The sequence below is a fragment of the Eschrichtius robustus genome, chromosome 4 (genome assembly GCF_028021215.1).
Source record: "Eschrichtius robustus isolate mEscRob2 chromosome 4, mEscRob2.pri, whole genome shotgun sequence".
Taxonomy (NCBI): Eukaryota; Metazoa; Chordata; class Mammalia; order Artiodactyla; family Eschrichtiidae; genus Eschrichtius; species Eschrichtius robustus.
This window is the reverse complement of record NC_090827.1, coordinates 29,108,536-29,134,927: the sequence shown is the minus strand read 5'-3', so window position 1 is coordinate 29,134,927 and position 26,392 is coordinate 29,108,536. Positions and strand designations below refer to the sequence as shown.

Genomic DNA, 26,392 nt, shown 5'->3' with positions numbered 1-26,392 from the left:
TGGGACTCTCATCATCTGAATACTTCTTAGGAAACTGGTCAATCACTTTGGAATAATACGGTTTATTTAAAATCTGAACAACCTGAAAGCATGCCATGGAACTAAGACAATCTATTTTAGCCTAAACTACAAGGTTAAGGTTTGTCTGTTTTAATATACAATTTTAGAAGACTTTCTGGAATCTCACTTAATTCTCTAAACACATCTGAAGTTTCCATGGTGATTATCCCCTTTTTTTCATGGGGAAACCAAGGCATAAAGAGGCCAAGTAATTCAGTTGAGCCATGAAGGACGAAAAGAAGGAGCCAGGATTGAACACAGAGCTCATGCTCTTTGCCAGTTCATGATCACCTTTTGGCCTTCCTACCATTTTAGGTGATTTTATCCAGTGACACGCTAGGAGAGAGGAAGAAGGCAAGGATGGAAAGGAAGTTTAATTTGGGGCTCAATAATGGTGCCAGCTGAATAATCTTCTCAGCACCACACAAGTATGCCCATCAGCGTTGGAGTCTTCACTATACAATTTCTTAGTGTCAAAGATGTCAATTGCAAACCTTGAGATGTGCTGGGAAAGAATTCTGAGATTGCTCTTGCATGGCCTCACAACAGCTTATCTCTCAGATTCAACAAGAATACAGAGGACGAACTGTGAAAAAAACCAAAGCAAAAACATCTTTTCATTTCTCAGATTAGGGTGGTTTAGTTCTCGTCACAGGTTTTCTTTTAATAAAGTGCTCTTAAATCACACACTTCCAAATAATTAAAACATTCAAGTAGGTTAGAATACAAAATGTTTGTATAAATATTCCCCCAAAACATTAAATTAAACAAAAAGTATCAGGTCAAAGAAAAGTTTTGTTTTGTTTTGTTTTAAGATAGAGATAATATGTTTTACTCTAAAAATCTTTTTAAGAAAAATAAAAAAATACAAGATAAAAACCATCCATAATTCACTGCCAAGAGATAAGCACTGTTAACATTTTCTATTTTAAATATATGTATATATTCACACATATGTATGTATGCATATGTACATACAAATGCATAGATACATGCAACAAAATATCATGAAGGTGTTTCCACATCCATAAAAATTTTTTAAATACTATTTTGTGGCAGAATATTCCATCTTATTCCCCAATAATTAATGCCCTTGACAAGTGTTTGTAATAACATAAACTTTAATGAGCATCTTCCTTTTTAGAATAAGTTCCTACACATATCATTGCAAGTTCAAAGAGTATGGTTCTTTAACACAGAAGTATATTGTTTTGATGTATCAATAACTTTGAAGTATATTGTCAGGTCACACCCCCCTGAAATGTCATACCCCAAGAATAAGACAGTAACTTTCCTTAAACATTAATTAAAACTGGGCATTGTCAGAAAATATACCTAATCATATTGGAAAGGCAAAAAAAAATTCTGTTATCTCAGTTCTTGAATATCCATGTCTTTAATTTCTACTGAGATAAATATACTTTTCCATTTTGTTGGCCTTCTGTTTCTTCTATGATGATGTTATTTTCAGGTGCAAAGTCATTGTTTTATTATTGATTAGCAAAAGGTCTTTTCATATGAAGGATATCAAATCTGTATTATGTATTATTTTTTCATGAACTTTTACATTTACCTTTTCATCTTGTGTGTTGAGCCAAAAATCTTTTAATTTCTATGTAAGAAAAAAGATCAAATCTTCCTTTTATGTATTCTGCTTTTGGAGTTATGCATAAAATGTCCTCTCTACCCCAGTTATATGCAAATAGTCACCCATGTTCTCTTTTAGAATGTTATAATTTTGTTTTTTACGTTTAAATCTTTAACATGTAGGAAATTTATTTTGGTATTTGAAGTAGATACCTAACTTTAATTTTTTTAAGATGGTTAAAAACCTGTCAAAAATCACCTATTAAATAATACATTCTACTCATCACATTTACTGTATATTAAATTCACCTATATCTAGTCTCGCCACACACACATATGGGCAAATATATCTATGTATATATGTAGATAGCTATATATATTTCTGTGTCTGTACTTTCTATTTTATGCCATTGATCTGTCTGTCTCTTCTTGCAGTCGCCACTGTTCCAATGAATTCTTTTACCTTAAAAATACCCCTGATCTATTAAGATAAAGCTGACCCACCGTATTACTCCTATTTTTCCTTTTTTTTTTTTTTTTTTTGCCTAACCATTTAAAAATGCATTTCTCAGATTTTGTTTTTATTTTTTTCATCTACAGGTCTTATCTTTTAAATAGACATAATACTCTATTATCAAGCATTCTTGGAATAGGCATCTAATGTTTTTCACGGAAATGCCTAGCAGTCAGGCATCAGAATCAAAGAAATCAAAATGCTATTGAATTCCTGCAACAATGATTGGGACCAACATCAGGACTGACCATGTGTGCTGAAAACTCCCTAGTTAAAGCAGAGCAAGGAGCAGGAAGTGAGGTAATGTGAGTGCTCCACTGTGAGTTCATGGCCACACCCCAATTTATTTCTGGAAAGTGCATGTGACATCTATTCACATACATTGCTATCTTTATACTCTCCAGGATATGACAAATAAAGTAACAGCTCCAAAGGCAGTCTGTTTTAGAAAATTACTTAGAAGAGAGGGTAAAATTAGGTTTTATACACAAAATAGACACTTAGAGGCTCTTCTGAGACTTGGTATAACTTAGGATAAAACAACCTAGTTTTTGGGGTGTTTTGATCAATCAACTTGCTCTATCCACTCTCGGAATAAGTCCTTCCCTGCACCGTGCAGCAGTGAAATGTATGTCTTCCTTATAAACAGGTAAAGGTGTACTTTTGGAATAGTTTTCTTGGTGGAACAGATGAATTAATATTGACCCACTGACACTCTTTTGTCCAGGGGCTTCATGCCTAAAGGTATATAAAAGGACGATTGGCTGAGATTAGATGTGTAGCCTGTGGCTGGGGAGAAGTGTAGAATTACTTGGCACACACAGGGATTTTAGTCAGGGCTGAGGCTGCATTAGCACCATGTCTTAATCAATTGCTGCTGACATCAAAGAGATCCCTAATACACAGCGTATCTTGCCTGATTGGCATTCTGGTCCAAAGACTCCATCTCTCCCTACTTCACTGATTTGTTACAAGAGCATTCCATTCCAGTGCCATTCCAATCACATTTCCTAGAGAAGAGTATCCACAGGGTATTGTAAGTATTTTTTCCTTTTCCTTTTCCTTCATCGAATTCCAACAGTAAGACCAGGAATGAGCAGTGAGCATTCACATGTCTTTACTTAATTCTATTAGAAATATCCTGAAAAACCTCCCTGGCCATCCGATAAGAAGTCTTTTCACTTACTCAAGTCAGAGCATGATCTACTTAATAAAGTTTTGCACTTATCTCCAGAAGGTGGTCTTTACTAATCTGGCTTTCAAGTTGGAAAGAGAGAAGAAAAGTTGATTCTTTGTGGATTCTGCTCTAAAATTTAACCCTCAGGCAATTAAAGCCTCTTTATCCAAACCAAGTCGTTGTTTAATGAGGCCCCTTTATAAACACTCCAAAACATGCTTTCAAAACAAAAGTTAGAAAGCCTGTAAGATCCATTCTCAAGAAAGATCTCTTTCTGTTCAAAACCCGTCCTGACCTTTTTGTTGAAGAAGAACAAAATAATGTAGTAACAAAAACACAAGTGGCTGCCAAAGGAAGAGAAAAAAAAAGTTCCTGTAAGGGGCTGAAACAATAAATCTCCTCTCTGCTGAACTCCCAAAGGGAGTGTGTGCATTTCCTCCTGTTCTTTATCAGAACCCCCGAAATAAGTAGGCATGGGCAGTGGCTGTTCACATCCAGCACACCTTTTCCATTTGCTAAGAAGGCCCTGCCAGGCTGGGAGGGAGTTGTCCCTGCCTGACTCTGGAGAGAAGAGCCACTGTGACGATCCACAGGCACCATGAAACTGCTTCAAGGGACCGTACTTTGTCTTCTTCTGTCCAGTCTTTGTAGCGGTGTGGACGACGCAGGTACCCTTTTCTCTTATTGTTCTGACGGTGTGGATCAGAAATCACTAGCGGGCGGCTCTGAGCCTCAGTTTACCTTCAGGGAGCCTCCCCTGAAAAGCAGACGCAGCAGTGCATTTGCTGAGTTGAGTGTGTGTGCAGGTGGGCGGGGGGTGCGTGGAGAAGGCTCCACAGAGAGGATGTTTGTTTTCACGGAAGGAAAAGTGTTTGCTGCTGCAGCGGCCTTGAAGTGTGTTCCATGGCATCGTAAAGGTACTGGGAATATACAACAGCCTTTTCGGACAGTAACAATCTGGGGCTCAAATGCTGGCTAAAAATGGGCTGTTTCTCAAAAATGTGCTCTTTTCAGACATAAGCCTAGAAATAACAAGATTGTCATGTACCGGTGAAAGGCTGTAATCAGAAACATTGCTCTGCAGATGCTGGCCTATATTTGTCCCAACTATCTTTTGGCTCTGATAAATTGAGAGGTTGGATAAAACTGCCTAGGGAAGTGAATCTTAATATCTTGAGGGGGGGAGGGTGAGAATGGAGGAGAGTCACTTGATTAAAGTTTAATGGATGCTTGCTCTAGAAATTAACACAGATCTACACAGATACGTACAATGTTTTGCATAACATTTCAGGGAATTTATAGACATAAAAACCCTACCCATTGACTGCAGGTTCTGAAACTTAGATAAAGGATATATATGCACCTACATAAGCCCTGACTATATTAATGACCAGTTGCAAGAAATGATTGCATTTTACTTTTGACCCTTCCGGAGGGGTTTACTGTAAGCAATTAGATTTAATCAATATTTATTATTAGGCTCTCACCATATGTTCAGCAGTGCAAGGAATACAAAAATGAGTAAGACATTGTCCTTGCCCACAGTGGCAAATGCACTATTGGGAGAAATAAGCATGTAAATCTAACATAAGACAGATTTAATAGGTGCGAAAACTAAAGTATAAACTATCATAAAATAACATGGTTGGGACACATTGATTCTGACTCTGAGGAGCCCTGGAAAAAAACTCAGTTCTAACTTTATTTTGCATGTGCTCTTTTCAAAATTCACTGCTTACAAAATTCCATTTGCAGTGATTATGTAGGAAAAAATAAGCACACTCCTTCTTGAACAATATTTATCATTAATTTCTCAAAATATGTATATAAATTTAGTACAAATACCCAAACACTGCAAAATCACATACGATTGATTACAATCCATCTGGGAGTTTCCAGAGTTAAGTTGCAGTGGGTATAAGACCAGAAAATTTAACTTAGATGAGTTACAAAGTTCTGATTATTTTAAAAGAAAGAATATTTATGAGATGACACAGAAATCAATGCACTAGCTTATAAGTAACTCTTCAGTTTGCATGGGAGAGATAGATAGGAATGGATTACATGTACTTCAGAAAGCAAAGTGTAATAGAATCAATAGAAGCAGCCTGCAAAACCTGACCGTAAGGAAGCTGGAAAGGTGAGAGATAACCCAGAGATGACCTGGCAGATTTTTCTATTATGATCATTTTAGGAAAAAAACCAGCATCCTTTAGCTCATTGGTAATGACCCCAACCTCTCTATTAATAGTGTCTTCTTTCTAATGAACTATTAACCAAAGTAAGATAATTTCTTTTTGTTTTTGAATTTTATTTTATTTATTTTTTTATACAGCAGGTTCTTATTAGTTACCCATTTTATACATATAGTGTGTATATGTCAATAGTAAGATAATTTCTTATTTGAGCAGAGACAACGGTTACATAATGACTATCTCCTTCAACCTCTCCCATCGAGCCTTTGTTAATTTAAGGCAAGTGTCTGTAAAATCTACCCCATTTATCCTAGAAAAAGAAGTGCTGGCTCAGGAGCATAAATTGACCATCGGAGTGAGGCCTACAAGGAACTAAAAGAGATTTTCCCATCCACGTGTATGATTTTTTTTTGCACCTGGTTCTGCCTGTTTTATGTTTTCCTTCCCAGATACGGTTCAGGAAATGAAGCATTTCCTAAGCTGATTTATTAAGTTTTTTTCCTAACCCCCTGTACCGGAAACACATTGATTTCAAAGCTTTATATGTTCCCCAAGCTTAGAATGCTTAACATATTTCATCAGCAGAGTTGATTATAGGAGTACAGAAGGAGGCATTTCATCTGTCTTAAATTCATAAGTTGTCAAGAAGATCCATGCTTTTTTGCATAGTAATTTATTCCTAAATAATGATCTTTTAGAGAAATTGACTACTTTTCTTTTTCTTTCTGACTTTTTTGTCAGTTTCAGATTTAAATAAATAGAATATAGTTTTTTGTGCTCTTCGTGAAAACCAAGGAAATCTTTCTGCATGGCGCTGAGTGACTTTATTACTTGGTTAGCGGTACAATATTTTACAATTTCCAATTTGGAAAGCTGTTCTATTGAAATATGTATGGGAGGTTCTTGAAAAGGAGCTGTCATTCTTTCCCAAGGTTTTCTAAATTGTATTTAAAACTGAACAGACCCCTGCAGTGGCTTTTAAGCTCCTTTGGCTTTTAAGTCTAGACTGATGAGCTTTAGACTGTCAGGACTGAGAAAAGTTAAATGAAGAAGGATTCCAAGAAAAGGAGGCCCTGGAAGCAATTTACTTTTCAAGTGCCATTTGCTTTTTGAACTTTACATTAATTTAGGAAAGATTAAAATGTTTTAGCCATCTGCAAGCAGGAACACACGTCACTTTATTGGTGTCTGAAGAAGAATTTAATTGCTTGTTGAAATTCATTTGTTAGGAATTGAACATTCAATTTCATGGAAAAAAAAAATAGATTGAACATCCTATAAGACAAACACTATGCTAGACGCTGTAGGTTTATAGCGATCACTATGACTCAGCCCTTGTCCTAGAAGTGGTGGGGAGAGAGGAGGAGGAGACAAATCATTATAAGTTTGATTCTATTGTAAGTCTTAAGTGGTAAATAAAGAATGCTATGGAGAATTCACAACTAGCTTAGTTTTGGGTGTAGGAACATCAGAAAAGCCTTCATATAAAAGTGGAAATTATGATAAACTTTGAAACTTGAAACACAGGTTGGATGGATGGAATTTCTTGAATAGGAACTTAAAAACATCAGTATGTTCCAGTCTAGAAATTTAAGGAGGTCACAGATTGGACAGAGGTTAAGTGTTGGAAATATAGCCTCAGGATATGTTGAATACCAGGAAGAGAAATATTGACTCAGATAGTTAATTATATTGGATTCTCTAAATGTGTTTGAGCATGGGAATTATATGATTGGGACCATAAACTGAGAAGATTAATCTATCAACAGGGTATACATTAGACTATGGCAGTCAGGAGAGAGAAAAGCTAAAAAAAATGGTTCAAATGTTATTGCAAGTCTGAAAGTCTGTCAATAAAATGAAAAGAAGGGTCTAGGGAAGAGCTTTAAAGAAGTAGAAAGTTTGTGACTTGACATATTATTGACTGGCTATGAGAAAGATAGTGACAGATGTAGAGTGTTATTTGAATAATGGAAGTAGGGAAATGGCCTGGGACCAGACGTATGGAAAGCTAGGAGGAGACGGTTTAGGGAGAAAATGATGAATTTGATTTTGGACATGGTGAGTTTGAAATCTTAATAAGATGTTCAAGTAGAGAATGACCAATGGTAGGTTAAAATTGTCTAGTTGGTAGATGGAATGGCCCTGGAGGTGATGGTGAGGGGATGAGTATTCTTTACACTTGTCTGCCAAGAGATTTTAGTCCTGTCCTGCTCACTGGAAGATTAATAACATAGCGAAGCAATTTATTTCTCTGCTGGATGCCCATATTTATAACTCTCTTATGGCACTTATTTTCCAACTTTATCTTAGTTATTTGTGTGCATATCTCATCTCCTCTACCAGACTATAAGCACCATGAAAGTAGGGGTCATATTTATTATAGTCTGTATAGTAACAGTTCTAAACATATAATAAGGATATAATAAGCTGAATGAATGCATACATGAATGATATAGTTGCCTATTCATTTTTAATTTCTTCCTCTGATAATCACCTTTTGTTTACTACCTTATCCTTGTGAAAGAGTTATGGACAGGTATGAATCACAGAACATAACATGAAAACAAGTGGAGTATTTTGATTCCTGGCTATCAGGAATATATGTATTATATATTATTTATAAATATAATATATATAATATTATACTTATATAATATAATATATATTATTAGTTAATTATATATATTATTAATATATATATTATATATATAATATATTATACTTATACTCGCTAAGTGCGAGCCAAATATATGGAAAGGGGCTTCTTATCAAAGTAAGTCAATTCCCAAACTCCAGCAGAGGAGAAGATGTTAGGGATAGGTGGACAACCTAGTACCAGGGGACAGTAATTTACAGCAAACCTGGATGAATAAACTACTCTGACTATAATCATTGGGAGGAAGAATATCTAAATACAATTGATTCTGCTTCTCCTTTTTTGGGTATCAAATACTTTATGTAATATCTTCTATGGTTATAAATATTCAAGGAGAAACCTTATTACCAACCAACCTCTCAAAAATTCAAAATGGCTTTTTTTCTAAAAGCAAAGTTCACATAAGAGAAGTTGGGAGAAAATTAAATAAATATCGTGCATCATTAATTCATGTGTTATTTTAGGTAACATATGTGTTGCTTCAGAGCAGATTATCTTACTTGTTACTTCCTCTTAGCTTAGTCAGTATCAATAGATCTTACCTGAAGTGGGTGATCTATTATAGAAAGAGTGAATCAGTGCGGAAACAAATTCAATGGGAAAAGTTTCCAAGCCTTTTATTTAGCATTCTTTCTTTACTACTCTTTTTTTTTCTTCAATGATCTTTAAAAGTAGAAGTGATCATTCTAGAATTCTTATTTTTAAGAGATTCATAACAGCCGTCACTGGCAAATTGGCAATTTTATCTTGCTGATTGTAATTATTCAGATATTGAGAAAAAAAGATGAACGTCTGAAGGTTTCAAAAAGCTTCTAATTTACTGGATAATTGCCCATCCTTTCCTTTTCATTGATGACGTTATATTTCAAGCTTCAGGTAAATATTTTAACTTGTGAATAATTATCTAGTCCAAGTTCCTTATATTATTTTTTTCTTAGTCATCACTTTCCAACTTCCTCTTCACCTCTGAGAACAATTTGGGATGTGTTTTTCTAAACACTGAATGTCAAAGCAGGAATTTACTCTAAATGACATTCCATTCAATTCCTGTGTAGTAAATGTCTCTGTTCCTGTTACTGAATTCCTGTGGGTCATTATGGCTCTGTCAGGTTAGGATAATAATGCCTGTTGAGTGTTAAAAGAAGCTCTTTTAGTTAACAAGTAAGATCCTTTTTCTTTTTCTACTGTTGCACACAATATCAGCAGTAGCATGGGAAACATTAGTGGTGTCAATCACATCTAGAAGAGCCACTATATGATTCCCAAATTTCGGCAACCATAAAAAAAATAGTTTTCTAAACTTGAATAGAGGTTTTGTGTCTTGTAGAATGACATATCAGTAGAGATAAATCATAACAAGTCTCTAAATAGAAGCAGCCACCTACATCCTCTCTGGATGCCTTTAATCTAACCATTGCTATGGCAACCTCTCAGGTGTAGCTTGACAGTATCTTGTCTCACGTGAATGAGTATCTCTTGCTTTCCTGTCTCCTGTTGTTCTCATACTAAGGTATGCTTCACCTACAGAAACCCACCTGGCACTGTTGTGTATCTGAGCTAGAAGTGCAGGAGCCTTAGCACTCTATGAGACAGCTTTGCCCAAAAGAAGAATGGGGCCAGTGAATAAATGCTTTCCTCTTCTATTGCTGCTCCAGTTTCACTATTTTAGTTCTCTACTCCTTTTCTTGAGATCACTTTCCTTTACAAACTGCATACAAACCCTTGTCTCAGGCTCTGCTTTTTGGAGAAATTCAGGATTGATTATTTTCTGATGGGAACATTTTGGTTTGGATGATAATATATACATTATACCAGAGTTTCTCTGATATTCTAATTGATATTCACTACCTTTCTTCCTCTTCATTTCAAGAAAAAATTTGAAAAAGCTTTTGTTGAATAAGTTAAGCAATATTCTAAGCAGGTCCTTTCCTAAGGCAATCATTTGTCTGTATAGAGTCAATAAGGAACTATATTGTGAGGTCGGTAGTCAAAAATGTCAATGTCATTGATTTTATTCTTAGTGTGCTGCTCATCTGAAATGTAAACTGATTTTTATTCTGTTTAATCAGTCATATTCTGGCCTAAACCTAAATTAGTTGTGTCAAAAAACAGAGAATGGAGACTTTCCTGGTGGTCCAGTGGTTAAGACTCTGCACTTCCACTGCAGGGATTATGTGTTCCATCCCTGGCTGGGGAACTAAGATCCTGCATGCTGCAAGGTGCAGCCAAAAAAAAAAAAAAAAAAAAAAATGGAGAACACAACTAGGTCTGGTCCAAGTTAACCAAGATATGTATTGTTACAACATCTAGTGACATCTACCATTTGTTGTACCTGGCACTTTACACACATTACTTCCATCACAACATTTCAAGGCCAGCTTTGTCATTCCCATTTTACTGATTAGGACACCGAGGCTTGGAGATAGTGTAAAGTTATCCTAGAGTGATCATGCTTAAAATCAAATCAGAGAATATTATTCTTCAAAATCTTCCCTTCTAGCTTGCTATCTTCCAATGCAGTACAACTGCAATAAGTTGAGTTTTTCTGATCAAAAGAATAAGGGTAGAGACTTTCCACTTGAGTTGTTTGGAAGCACTGCTGCCTCTCATAGCCCCTTCAGCGTTTCTAAACTGCAAACTAAGACCACAGTGCTATGAATGAATTTCTACTTAGTGCTAATAAGCCACTTAATATCCTGGATTCAATTAATTATTAGGGGATGGGTTAAAGGAGTTGTAGGCATTTCCCTACCTACTCACTGTTATGTTGGTTGGAAAAAAATAATGTTCTTGGCTCTAATACAAATGTCAGTGCAGCTAATATGGGACTTAGAAGAGAAGGAAAGAAGCAAAGAGGAAATAACTATTAGTGAAATAATTACTTAGTGTCACATCTATAATTCTCCTGGAGCCAGACTGTCTGGGTTCAAATTCCAGCTCTGCCACTTACTATCTGTGTGAACTCGGGCAAGTTATTTAACCTTCAGCTTTCTCAGCTATAAAATAGGCATGAGTACAGTCTTACCTCATAGGGATATTGGGAGGATCGTGTGAGGTACTACACAAAAACACTGAGAATAGTTTCCAGCATATAATGACTCTGTTTTGCTGAGTTTGGGAACTCAGAATCCTACAGATTATAATATCCCATTCCTTAGACAAACTACTTTATTGCCAAGTTGATTCCAATCTAGAATCAGCAAATATTTAAATAATTACAATGTTCATTCTCACAAAGAGAAAAACCAGCACATAATTTTTCACAATAGGATTGAAGTAGGAATGAAATACGATTGCCAGTTATGTTCTTAATCATAATATATACAGGCACAATTTGACATATACAGACTGGTATATTATCGAAGATGCCTTTCAGATTTGTAAGTTATTTAACTCACTGTATAAACTAATCACTCAAATTAATAAGCAAAATTGTACTTGTGTTTAATGAAAATTCTAACTTTTTAGTCTGAGAATAGTCAACATCCTCAAATATTATTTCTTATCTTAAAGTATTGAGCATTGCTTACTCTTAGAGGTGGGATAGGTTAGTGGAAGGAACTTTGTTCTTAATGTGAGAACCGACCAACTTTGGATCCAGCTTCTTAGTATGCTGAAGCCCGCCAAGACACTAAATTCTTGTTACCCTCAGTTTCTTTATCTAAAAATGAGAAAAATGATAATTGTTGACACAATATTGGTGTTAAATGATAATTGGAAAACCTATTTTAGATGCTCTGTAAGTCATAACTCACTATTAAAATTTAGTTATTAATATGCAACCTAACATTTAACTCACGGAATCAATAGATGAAGAGGAATGTACTTCATAATTTGAGAATTTTTCTTTACTGTCTGGGCCTTTAACTGCCAATCCATCATTGCTCTTTTAGCCATATACCTTTACATATTTTTTTATGGCTGCTACACACTCAAATTGCCATGCATTGAAATTATGCCCAAGTTAAAAAATCACACACACAAAACACAGAAAATCATTTGTATCACACATTGCACTTATTTTTTTTTCCACCTCTTTATTGGAGTATAAATGCTTTACAATGTTGTGTTAGTTTCTGCTGTACAACAAAGTGAATCAGCTATATGTATACATATATCCCCATATCCCCTCCTTCTTGAGCCTCCTTCCCACCCTCCCTATCCCACCCGCCTAGGTGGTCACAAAGCATCGAGTTGATCTCCTTGTGTTATGCAGCAGCTCCCCACTAGCTATCTATTTTACGTTTGGTAGTGTCCATATGTCAGTGCTACTCTCTCACTTCATCCCAGCTTCCCCTTCCCCCCCGAACTTATTTTTAACTGAAGTGGGAAAAGGAACGATTTGTGTGCGTGTGTGTGTGTGTGTGTGTGTGTGTGTGTGGTATGAACTGTGAAATCGTCCTCCTAGGGCATTCAGCACGTATGAGGACATAAATGCTGAACTCCCAGACACTTTCCCTAGGGAAGAGAGGCCACTCCTGCATTTGTCAGCTCACGGCTATTCTGACAACTCCTCTGTCCAACAATGAGACATCACCCAGTTATCTCTCCCCCTGCAAATCCAATTTTAAAAAGTGAGAATCACCTTTTTAAATGCACATAATTAACTAATTTAAAGATTTATTAATGGTAATTGCATTATTGGGATTAAGATAATTATGTGAATCTATAAACTTTTTTTTCTTTTTTCTTTTTCATTTTCTGACGGCCTCATTTGTTGGGTGCAAGTTTTATATCAATTAACGTTTAAAACTCTATAGATTTGCAAAGTAGAAGAAAAATGACAATGCTGTCAATCATTTAAAAACCCTTTATTAGAGTCCATTACAACCTAACTAAACATAAATCTCTTGGAAGCAAGGACAATGTCTAATTGATCATTGTTTTCCCCATGACCTATCTTTGAACACATAGGTGATGCTTCCCAACTGGCTCTTGCTTTAATTTGGAGAACTGTATTTCTTCAAAAGTCAGCAGAGTTGAAAATACCCAAGGCATTCCTGGCTTTGTTTTCAGTGACTTGAGGGCAATATTTATTTTTATCCTTGGCCTGGGTTGTGGAGAAGCTATGAGTGTCATTTTAGGATACTCTGTTCATTGGCTGAACTTATTTGATTCGCTTTATGAAGTTGACCTACTGTCTTATCTTTGTATGAATAGCAGAAAATGTCTGCCTTTCGTTTACGTCAACTGTCCAAATCACACAAGAATGGCGTGATTATCTGAAGGCAAGTGTTGAATCATTCCTGTGTCTTGCTCACAAGAAAAAATTGGTATCCTTTTATTCTAGGCACCATTCATCAGGTAATCCTGAATCATTTAGCTCAGACTAATCCTTACCCCCACTAGAACAAAATGTAAAATTATGGAAATTCAAGACACACTGATTACAGAAGTCACCTCTCTGTTTCTGAAGTCTTGGTTCAGAATGTCGAATAAATAACTTTATCCTAACTAATCCTGTTCAGAAGTAAAGGTATCCAATAATTCAGTTATTCCCAGGTTTTAAAATTGTCACTGATCAATAAATAATCAAAATGCCACCTGGGCAGTTGACATGGGACTAACAGCTTTTTCCTTTGTCAAATAAAAACACAAAAGTCCTACAACACATATACTATTTTATGAGCGTATTACATAAAAGAAAACCTACTGTAGCTCCTTCCATATATTTGGAATATAATGATGTTCTCTTCCCTTCTTTTCTCATTGAGCTCTGGCTGGTGTCACAGACCAACGCTGTGCAACTGTGCGGGGTGCGCTGTCTTCTGAGCCAAGACCATTTGGCTTTTGTCACCAGCAGCCACAAGCTTGCTGTGTGACTGAGCCAAGCAATTTTTTTTTTAACCTCTCAAGACTTTCATTTCTCCATCTATAAAATGATGTGGTTTGACTAATCGATATTGAGGTTTTCTTCTGGATCTACAATTGTATGATCTTACTGTAACAAGCAATTTCTGTACATTTAGCCTCAAGTTATCTTGCTTCATTTTCATTCTGTTATTCCTAAATATGTTCATTCTGGAGCAAGATGTTCAATTCTGTTCCCTAATGTTTACCTCCTTTGGGAATTTTCAGATAGGGCTGTTAGAACGGATCTTCTTTGCATGTGAAAAAGCTAATTCTCTGCCGTGAGCAACATTTCTCAGAGTACATACCAATGAAAGATATTTTTTTTCCATTTTTCTACATGGCATTATTTGTGTTTGGCTTGGCTGAGGGAGGGGTAGAAAAAAGGACTGAGAGAGAGAGAAGGAAATTTTCTGACATCAGAAAAAGATTGAGAGGAAAAATGAGGTTAAAAGAGATGGAGAAAGTGATTGAGGCTGATAGAGAGAGGCTCTCTGAAGGGGCTGGGGTGGAGAAAGGTCAAGAATGAGAAGTGGAGGAAGGCTGATAGAGAGATGGGGACACATTCTTTTTTTTTTTTTTAACATCTTTATTGGAGTATAATTGCTTTACAATTGTGTGTTAGTTTCTGCTGTATAACAAAGTGAATCAGCTATACACATACATATATCCCCATTTCCCCTCTCTCTTGCGTCTCCCTCTCACCCTCCCTATCCCACCCATCTAGGTGGTCACAAAGCACGGAGCTGATCTCCCTGTGCTAATGCGGCTGCTTCCCACTAGCTATCGGTTTTACATTTGGTAGTGTATATATGTCCATGCCACTCTCTCACTTTGTCCCAGTTTACCCTTCCCCCTCCCTGTGTCCTCAAGTCCATTCTCCCTTCTGGGTCTTTATTCCTGTCCTGCCCCTAGGTTCTTCAGAACCAATTTTTTTTTTTTTTTTAGATTCCATATATATGTGTTAGCATACGGTATTTGTTTTTCTCTTTTTGACTTACTTCACTCCGTATGACAGACTCTAGGTCCACCCACCTCACTACAAATAGATGGGGAGACATTCTAAATGCTCTAATGATTTGGGAGGAGCTTTCCCCATCGGCCCTCTAGCCACTTTTACAGATCTAATACCTTGTAGAGTTCTTTCTTATCATTAAATCTCTTGCCAGTTCATTCCTCCATCCATTGCTTTGGCTGAATGCTGAATTTTTCAAAGCACTTTCACTGATCAAATATCTCATTTAATCCTTGACATTCCCCAGGGGATTGGCCAAGCTGGTGTTATTTGTGCTCATTATCAGAGGAGAAAACCCAAGGACTCACACTTTGTGACTCGAACCAGTAGCCCTCAATGTTAAAATATCTATTAAAATATTTTTTTCCCAGTGTTCACTCCCAGTGATCTCCAGGCCACTCCCTTTCAGTAAAACCCAGAAAACTATTTTTCCAGCAATTACTGCAGATAATTTTTATACACTTGTACATTGAAATACACTCTGAGAAATCCTGGACTAGACTCAAGTTTGTGACTAGTCATCTGAGCTCTTTTCACTGTCCCATACCTGCAAGATAACCAGAGGTGTCTGGAGGTGTTTATCTTTCAGAAAAGTGCTAGGGTATAGTGCCTTCAGGGAAAATTTTGGTATTAATTCAGTGTAACCTAATTTCTTTCTTTCTTTTTTTTTTTTTTTTTTTTGCTTATACTTGTTTAGGATAATAGGAAATTTGATTTGGCCAAGACAAATATTAGTGGAAACGTTGAAATCTCCCTAGTCACATAGGCTTAAATTCCAGCATTTTTTAACCATCTCTTTATAAGGAGATAGTCTTTACTCCCTACTCAATGTAAGATCTTTTTGATTGCTTTCCATTCTGCTATTAATCTCCCTTCTGTTTTCATTAATACCAAAAGACCATGAGCCTCTGCTGTATAGGCTGCTCAAGAAAATTAGCCACATTGAATAATGGTTTGATTAGGGAAACAGCTATAGTAGTCCTATCAAAGTTTCAAGTGGGGTCAGGATGTGTTTGATAACCCAAACACAAGTATTTCTGCTTCCCAGAGAACTGTTAAGAGCCAGAGGAATTTGAGAAGGTAGGGAGGATTAAATGATTAGCATTTAAGCATGAAGAGAAATGGAGAAGCGGTGAGGTTATGAATCTGGGCAATATATACCGGGAAACCTCCAGTATTAGAAAATGACAAACAAATCTGTAAACTGGTCATTACCCTGCTGTTTCTTAATAAACCAGGATAAGATAAGTTTTAGAAAGAAGTCAACAGCCTCTCTTCCAGAGTTTCACAAACTAGAAACCTCTGATATCTAACTGGCAGAAGTGTGTTGTTTGGCCACACAATGTTTTATGACTACAGGCTACTATTTAAAAATCAGCAAGTTTCACAAAACAAGAATGGCGACAGAGAAAGAAAGAGAAAATCTTATTTTCAGCTCTTTTGGCAACTCTGGGTCTCATATTTCCTCACAGCAGCACTCGGTTAAACCTGAGTAATAAGTGCCCCCTTTTAAATTGGGGAATGCTCTCATTCCTACAAAAGTATGTGCACTTCCACCCAATCTGACTCTCTCCTTTGCTGCTTTGCAGATGTGGGCATAGGGTTAATCCCTTCACCTGTAGGATTTCATCTAAGCATTACGTGTGCAATTTGCAAAGCTATCACCATGTGCATGGTGGTTCAATAGATTTTTGAAAGGACAGGGTACTGGGACAATTTTCTGCAACTAACTAGGCTTGCCAGCTCAATCTCAGAATTTTAAAGACATTCCAGTCATCATTTTCTTTTTTATTTTTCATAAAGATTAATGCTTTTATTACAATATGCTATAAATAATTAACTTAGCCCTGATTAATACTCTTGTTTCACAGTCTTGAGAAAGCAGAAAACTTAGAAAATAATTTAAAGAATTTAGAAACAACAAATCATAGCATACGATTAAAATGTTACTTTATTTTTCTTTCCCATCACCTCTTTACAATTTATTTGGTGAACATAAACTTCCTGCCCTTAATAAAAATATTGAAGCTCCATGACTTTTTTGCTTACTCTTAAGAAATGGACAATTCTGTGGACAACAAAATTTGCAGAGGCTATCAATTTAAAATTAGAATATATGATACAAAATCATAACTGAAAATTCTCCCCTGTAGCTCATGCCTGTGTCAGATGGAATTCTACAAGTGGCTTCTTTACAAGTTCTCTATTTTCCGGTTCCCTATTCCCTCTCCAGCCCCCTTCTGACCACTCCACATTGGGAGCAGAGTAAGAGAGGAATGAGACAGTTGAATGAAACTTATTACTTGACCTGGCACCATACGTAGTGCCCAGAGCCTGGAAGATGGTTAAAACCAATAGCCAAATGGTGCATTTTCATGGGTTCCACAAAGGTGTGCTTTTGGAACTGTCTCCCCATGCAGCAACTTGGTTCATGAGGATGGATCCTAGTCTGGGAGTTCAGTGGTTACTCCTTCCAAAGCACTGGTAATCCTGTGTTACCTCAGAGCTCCTTGATGCTAAAGTGTCCAGCTCTCCACACAGTCCCAAGGAACAGGACTCAAAACAGCCCACTCTTTCATTCTCGCTCTTCATTTGGTCCACAGGACACAGTCTTATATCTCTTTCTCTAACACTCCTTGCTCAGGTAGGCTTATTCTCAACATAGTAATAACCTTCCTGGTCCTACACCAAAGCAGCTAGGCAGCAATCCTTCATTCTCTTGATTTCCCAGGGGTAAATCAGATCCAAGGCCACTATGCCTTTCAGCTGTAGGGACCACATAGTAAGGTAGGTTTGAATTGCAGGGGGACAGACAAGCCTGGCTCCTTAGGGGTGAAGGAAGTTGGAATGGGATTCAAAAGAAGTATTCGGCGAAGACAACCTCTTCTCAAATAATATCTATATATCTCTCCACACTTTTATTCTTTTTATGTTATACAGTGGGTAAAGAGATTCAAGGGTCCACAGACAGGTTTTGGATATTTTATTTGAAATTCTGCATACAATGATTTATCCCACCCCTTTGTAATTTTACCTATTTTGGTACCTGATTAAAACTTTAATGTTCACATATTGTGCCAGATGTCTTACACCAACATTTCCTTCAAAACAGCTGAAGACCTGGATGTGTATTTTCTCTGAGTTTATTGTAATCATGCTATAAACCAATATTATAATTAGAACAGTGAAATTTCTGTATGCTTAGAAATGAAGATATTCATTTATAAAAAACCTATGGATATAGGAAAAAGAATCAGGATAGAAATTAGAACTATATTTTGAATATGAAGGGAAATAAAATATTTTATAACAGTATATGTATGATACAGCTAAACCAGTAATTAGAAGAAACTTTATAGTCTTAAATACACACATTAGAAAGAAAATAATTTTTAAAAGGCTAAAGTTAACCCACATAAAGTATAAGGGAGAATATAATAATAAAAGCAAAGTTAATGAAATAGAAAGGAAATATATAATGCAAAGAATTCATGTGTATATTAATAAGATTGCTAAACCTCTGCCAATACTAATCAAGCAAAAGGAGAGAAGAAGAAAATCAATAAAAATGAAAATTACAGGATCATCTGAACATATGCAGGAAACACACTTTTAAGAATTCAACATTTCTTCTTGATAAAAACGTTTAGGAAACAAGACTATAGAGGATTTTCTTAATCTGATAGGGTAGCTTCAAAAACTACAGCAATCATTATACATAATGGAGAAATGTTAGCTTTCGCTTTGAGAATGAGAATGAAACAATCTTGCCCAGCAATGCTACTTTTATAAAAACACTGTACTAAATATGCTAGCTAGTTCAGTAAAACACGAAAAATAGATAAAAAGTAATTCGAAAGGAAAAATAAAAGCTGCTTATATCTGAATCACTTTGCTGTATACCTGAAACTAATATAACATTGTAAATCAACTGTATTTCAATAAATAAATATCTTTTGTAAATCATCCTTTCAAGTAAAAATGGTATTCTGCAGAAAAAAACAAAGTTCACTTTGTAACTCAGGCTGCATAGGTGCTTTTCCTTGAGACACCATTGTACTTGTTATGCTGCAGAAGTGTTTTATGAATACTTCTTGTTTCGTCACAGATAACAATAAAAAAAGTTCATTCAAATAATATTTAATAACTTTTACTGTCATTAAAGAGATCCTAGGTGAAAAAAGGGAAAACCTTAAGAAATACCACAAAAAGAAAGTTATGGAGAGAAATGTCAGTAGCCTTCTGAAGCATTTTGTGACAAGAACAATCTTGTTTTAGCAAATAAATCTCTGTTGTCATTAATCATACTCTATTTGCAAGTTCCCCATTTCCCTCACATCTCTGGAACAAATCCCTTATGAATAGGGAAGATACTGTGTTCTTTTTAAAGTTTTAATTTAGCTATTATTGATTTCCTCCCAGTCTCATTCTGTTATTCTCTTATTGCAGGTTGTCATTCACCTTTACTTACTTAGGGTCAGAGGCCTTTCATGTAAGACTTGCCTTCGCTCAGGTTTGTCCTCTTGCATTGAGGTAGCCTTTTGTAAGATGTTTCTACCTGGGATTATTTAGTAGTCAGAGGCATTCATCATATTTAATTTGAGTAGTTGATTTGTAAATCTGCCCCGCTAGACTGAAGGCTGACCCTTATGTTAGTGTACCTCAAGATCTCTGGTCTCCACCAGGTCCTTATTGTGAGGCTAGGACCTGTCTTCTGAAGTCTAGATTGAAGCTTGCTTTGTATGCTTCTTGGTGTTTCAGACAGGCTGTCATGAGAAGGAACAGTGTTTAATCCTCCTTAGGATTTTAATTTCATTCAAATTCGACTTTCTCCTATCTCCATCTAATTCAGGGTAAGAGAAGTACTTTAAAAATTTTTTACCATTTTTAAAAACTGTTAAAACATTTATTAAAAGTACTTATAAGCAAAGCCATGTGCTTTGTTTTCTATAAAATCGTTTCAACAAAGTAGCACATCTGACTTCATAATTTAACAATAATGCCATATTTGCTTATTAATTGAGATTTTACAAAGTACTTTTACATACATTATCTCTACAAAACCCTAAAATGCAGGCAAACAGGTATATGTTAACTGTTTTCAATTTATGAATAGAGTTTTAAATACTTAAGGGAGTTTAATTAACCAAATATATAAATGGGATTAAATGTTAAAGAGACCTTAAGTTATTGCTAAACTTGCTACATTAATAAGTAGAATAATAACATTTGTAAATTGAACTTAAAAACTTGAGAGAAATAGACTTTTTATTACATGAATTAAAAAAAAAACCTGAATATTAACTTCAAAACTAAATTAATCTCTACAAAACCTTTTCTGCACACAAAATATATACTTGGGGACATTAAAAAAAAAACCACATTTAACAACTTGAAGAATATACTTACAAAACATATATTAAATATCAGCATCATAAATATAAGATATATAAGTGAATTCTTTGGACTGGTAAGGGAGATAAATAATTAATTGTATGCCACCACCTAGCACAGTCCTAGAACATAGTAGGCATTCAGTTACCATCTGTGTTAGATGAATGAAAAGGGACTCATTAAATGTTCAATTGTGTGATTTAAGAATTGCATATTTAGAAATTCTGAGGAGAGGATAGTCACTGTAGATGCAACTAATAAATAGGGATTCATGCAGATAGTACAGCTTCAGTTGAACTTTAAAGAAAAAAATTATCCATGTTCTATAAAAGTTTTATTAAATAAAAAAGAGGGAGGAACAACACGGACAAAGCTACAGAGTAGGAAATAAAAACGCCATGTTTAAGGGATAGAAAACCAGATTATCTATTGGGGAGCAATGGGAAATTTGAGTGGGTAGATACAAATTTTAAACAAAACTTTGAAGTTTCTTCCAGAATACAGAACTTTATTTTTTTAAATTGAATAATCTTTGTACTTGAAAGTAATCCAACAAATTGTAAGTAATGTGGTAGCCAGTCTCCAAGATGGCCTCCAGTGATCCTTTCCTCTTGGTATTTAAGCACTTGGGTGGGCCATTCTCACACTTACTTAGGACTGAATTGTGCGAGTCTTGGAAGTCAGTGGAAGTGATGTGTGATTTCCAAAGCTAGGTAGTAAAAGACACATGGCTTCTACCGAGGTCTCTCAGATTGCTCTCTCTGGAGGAAGCCAGCCATCGTGTTATGTTGTGAGAACAGTCAGGCAGAGAGACCCAGTGGAAAATAACTGAGACCTTCCACTGACAGCCAGCACCAACTTGCCAGCAAGGGGAGTGAGCCACCTTGTAAATGGATTTTCCAGACCCATCAAGCCCTGAGCTTACTGCAGAAACTGTGGGAGACAATAAATGATTATTGTTTTAAGACACATGCTTAGGAATAATTTGTTGTGCAGCAATAGATAGCTAATGCAAGTGTCATCACATAAAATTTGAAATACATTTGAGTTTTTGACACTCAGATGAACAGAACGAACATCCTGTATCAAGGGAATTTTTCTAGATTGCAAGGTAAATTCTTTTCTCTTAAGCTATATCCACAGTAAGTATTCAATTAATATTGGCAACATCCTTGCCTATTAAATTCAGAAAGTTCAGAGCTTTAATTTACCATTGAAGAACTGGTGCAGATAGAACTAGAATGATTGTTTATTACCTTTTTTGTGATACTATATTACTACTACCAACAGTAATAAATTTTATAAGCATATAGTTTTTTTCTATTCTTCCAACATAGATAGTTAAAAAGTTATACATTCTAATTATGGAAGTTATCATGTTATTTTCATGGCAGATATATTTTACTAATTAATTTGGTTTATAGTTATCATTTGCATTTCTTGATGTGCTTACATGAGAATTAATTTGTTAATGAACTGTATTTGTCCATTATTTTCTCTGAACATTAGTAAAATAATTACTGAATTTTTTCATCTAATGAAACAAAAAGGTGAAATTTTAGGGTGAAATTTTTAACTTTCATTCACGTATTGGGAAATTAAGTTAAGGAGACAAACAATATTAAAGAAACAAATTTGGAAAGGATTAAATTAGTTTCAGATATTATTTCCTCAGATTAAAGAGTAAATCATTCCAACTCCTTTTCCTTCTCCTCCTGGAATTCAATTTACCTCTTTACTCACATAAGTTTCTGGTTTTTGACAATTTTGCTCCTATTTGTTTAAACTGCAGAGATGTAAATTGAATTCATGTTCTAATAAAAATCTAACCACTACTGAGCAAAATAGCAAGTTACTTCTTAGTTGTATAGCACGATCTCGTCGTACAGTTCCATTTGCAAGTATAATTTTATAAAATATATTTTATAATATGATAAGTATCATATTAATCATTCATTTCTTGCTTGGGGTTTCCTTTGCCTTTACACCTTTTTCTGATGTATTTATTTTTACCCTATTTTACTAAATTTGCACACTTTTTGCTTTTGCTCTTTTGTTGTTTATATTTATTCCTACTAAAGTGTGTCCTGTAAATGAATAATAATTTAATTATTTTTATATTGAAAATTTCCTTACTATTATCCAAGATATTAAAAATGCAGCTCAACATACTCTCCTTTAAAAACCTGATTTAGATTCTAACTGGATTATTGTAGGTCATATGGCCCCTTTTTTATATACAGTTGATCCTTGAACAACATGGGTTTGAACTCTGTGGGTCCACTTATATGTGGATTTTTTTAAATAGTAAATACTACAGTACTATGCAATTGGAGGTTGGTTGAATCCATGGATGCAAAACTTCAAATACAGAGGATAAGGAAGAATTGTGGATAAGGAGGGCAGACTATAAATTATGTGTAGACTGCACAGAGGGTCAGCACCCCTAGCCCACATGTTGTTCAAGGATCAACTGTATAGCATTTTCTCCACATAGGTATTTGAGACATTAAATAATTATTGATCACCTATTCAGCCCTTAGTTTCTACCTGTATTATCAGTCCCTTAGACAATATTGAGCTTTGGGCTGCTTTAACCCTGATTCTTAAAGAAAGATGGGAATAACGCATGGTGGTATGAGATAAAAAGGGAAGGATAAAAACGGAGTTTGGGCTGACATTCTGTCATAAAATTTAGGACGTTACAGAGTACTTTAAAACTTACTGAGTGGGGACTTTCCTGGTGGTGTAGTGGCTAAGAATCCGCCGGCCAATGCAGGGGACACGGGTTCAAGCCCTGGTCCGGGAAGATCCCACATGCCACGGAGTAACTAAACCCATGTGCCACAACTACCTAGCCTGTGCTCTAGAGCCTGTGAGCCGCAACAACTGAGCCCACGAGCCACAACTACTGAAGCCCGCGCACCTAGAGCCCATGAGAAGAGAAGCCACTGCAACAAGAGAAGCCACTGCAATGAGAAGCCCGTGCACTGCAACGAAGAGTAGCCCCTGCTCGCCACAACTAGAGAAAACCCATGCGCAGCAACGAAGACCCAACACAGCCAAAAATAAATAAATAAATAAATTTATTTAAACAAAAGAGTCTTACTGAGTGGCCTTAAAAGGCTCTCACCTAAAGCAGTATTTCCAGGGTGTGTAATGGGTACAACTGGTGGTACTTGAGATAATTTTAGGCATAAATGGAATTAAACAACATTGACTCAAATCTCTATGATACTTACAGTTATACAAGTGTATGTTTGGTGTTACGTCTTACTGTGCTGTAACACTCATTAATTTCACTTTTCAACATAGGCAGAGCAGGACTCAAGCCTGGAATCATCATAGTCAATGATATCTTTATAGAATATGAATTTTGTCATAGTATTTATTTTTATAGTTAATTTTTTAAGTGACTTGATTTTAAGAAAAAGAGTAAGGAACCAATAACAGATAGAGTAGAGAATATGAATAAGCTCATAAAACTGGTACAGGAGTGAATGAAATTTTGGACACACTTTACTAGAGATTAAACCTTAGGAGGCTGCTAACCAAATATGGCGTTTCCTTTTGCCAGCTTTTCTTTTCTCACTAAGAAGTTGCTAAAATGGACAAGAGTTTTAAAGACACTTTTATAGTTGGTAAGTGACTCTTCCGAATTTTAGCAAACACATTTCACTTCAACCTTTATCACCCAGGAGAATAGGAAGTGTAATGCTTTCAAATGTTACCGAAGTCTCACTAGAAATAAGAAAAATGCCAAAAACATAGAAAATTCTTCCCAGATTTTAAAATGACCCCTATATCAGAAAAAAATCATAAATCCAAGTTTATGCAGCATTCAACGCTGTTGAGTTCACAAAAAAAGCAGAGAAATGTTTACAAATAGTAATAAAGCATAAAGGAATAATGATTCAGCAACAAATTTAAACTCAGAAATTTTATTTCAGTATAAAGTTTCAATAGTAGATCATATGTTCAATATAAATTCAACCCAAGTTTGTATTTTCTATTTTTAGTTGGTAGTAATTCTATTTAAAGTGATAGATTAATTATAATAGTTTGAAGATTCTGGCTATTCAGGTAAAACATATTTAGCATATAATAAACAGTTAATAAACACCTATTGTCAAGCACTAGTAATGGGAGATACACAGATAAATGTTAATGCTATCAGAATTGCTTGAAAATTTATTTTTCTGGTATATTTTACATAATGATTCTAAACTAATAAAAATGTTTAGTTATCACTAATCATTAGAGAAATGCAAATCAAAACTACAATGAGGTATCACCTCACACCGGTCAGAATGGCCATCATAAAAAATCTACAAACAATAAATGCTGGAGAGGGTGTGGAGAAAAGGGAACCTTCTTGCACTGTTGGTGGGAATGTAAATTGATACAACCACTATGGAGAACAGTATGGAGGTTCCTTAAAAAACTCAAAATAGAACTACCATATGACCCAGCAATCCCACTATTGGGCATATACCCTGAGAAAACCATAATTCAAAAAGAGTCATGTACCACAGTGTTCATTGAAGCACTATTTACAATAGCCAGGACATGGAAGCAACCTAAGTGTCCATCGACAGATGAATGGATAAAGAAGATGTGGCACATATATACAATGGAATATTACTCAGCCATAAAAAGACGAAATTGAGTTATTTGTAGTGAGGTGGATGGACCTAGAGTCTATCCTACAGAGTGAAGTAAGTCAGAAAGAGAAAAACAAATACCATATGCTAACACATATATATGGAATCTAAAAAAAAAAAGAAGGTTCTCATGAACCTAGGGGCAGGACAGGAATAAAGACCCAGACCTAGAGAATGGACTTGAGGCCATGGGAAGGGGGAAGGGTAAGCTGGGATGAAGTGAGAGAGTAACACTGACATATATACACTACCAAATGTAAAATAGATAGCTAGTGGGAAGCAGCCACATAGCACAGGGAGATCAGCTCGGTGCTTTGTGACCACCTAGAGGGGTGGGATAGGGAGGGTGGGAGGGAGACGCAAGAGGGAGGGGTCATGAGGATATATGTATACATATAGCTGATTCACTTTGTTATAAAGCAGAAACTAACACACCATTGTAAAGCAATTATACTCCAATAAAGACGTTAACAAAAATGTTTAGTTATATAGAGCACCGTGTTTCCTAGGCATACTGGATAAAAGAAATTAAGTATATATCGATAATGCAAGATTACATCTATTGGTTTTCTCTCATTAATACTGCTGTTAGGAAAGTAAATTTAATTGTTCTGGCATGAATTCATCTTCAAAACCAGAAAAAATCAGTTTACAAATAAATGTCAACTGCGATCTAATGGTAACCTTCACACTTAGAAAACACTTTATTAATACTGGTGGTATCTCAGATTTAAGTAATTATCGCTGCTGCATTGAAGTGCTTGTTCTGTAGCTCCATAGTCTATTTGTTCTGATTATCCATCCTGCCATATTTGTGAAGCAAACAATTTATAGCCAACTCTGGAATAATTTGCTAGAGAGCAAATTTACAATTATCTTCTGCAGCAAACACATAACTGTGACTCAGCAAATTTGATTCTGAGTCTAGTAAACAGTATTTAATAAAATAAGAATAATTTTATATAATTCAGATAGCTCCTGGATCTCTCCACCTTTAATGTAAAAACATGTTCAGATTATAGACTTACTTGCTGCTCTGGGAAAAAGCCCAATGCACCCCATTTCCTCAAATCTTTCGTGGTGGAGGGAGGATTGAGTTCTCATGTTCACTTTTCTTTCCACCTGCTTGCATCCTTCAAATTTTGTACTCAACTTGGTTTCTTGTGACATTTTCTTTAACTTTGCACTGGCAACAACCAAAATGTAGTTCCCCTTTCTTTCCTGCATGCCCAGAAAGATCCACTTAACTAAAGTTTTGCTGGGTATTTGCAGACTGC

General features: G+C 35.6%; 1 protein-coding gene across 3 annotated transcripts in view; it reads left to right on the top strand.

Annotated features, from left to right (window-relative positions):
- The first annotated feature begins 3,784 nt into the window (after positions 1-3,784).
- The window catches only part of EMCN (endomucin), a 95,912-nt gene continuing 73,304 nt past the window's right edge, over positions 3,785-26,392 (top strand). The window contains exon 1 of one of the 3 annotated variants that reach the window (XM_068542497.1): positions 3,785-4,006. In XM_068542497.1, coding sequence (XP_068398598.1) covers positions 3,937-4,006 — 70 coding nt within the window. In that variant the 5' untranslated portion in view covers positions 3,785-3,936. The remainder of the gene's footprint in view (positions 4,007-26,392) is intronic. The other 2 variants (XM_068542499.1, XM_068542498.1) reach the window with 2 other exon arrangements.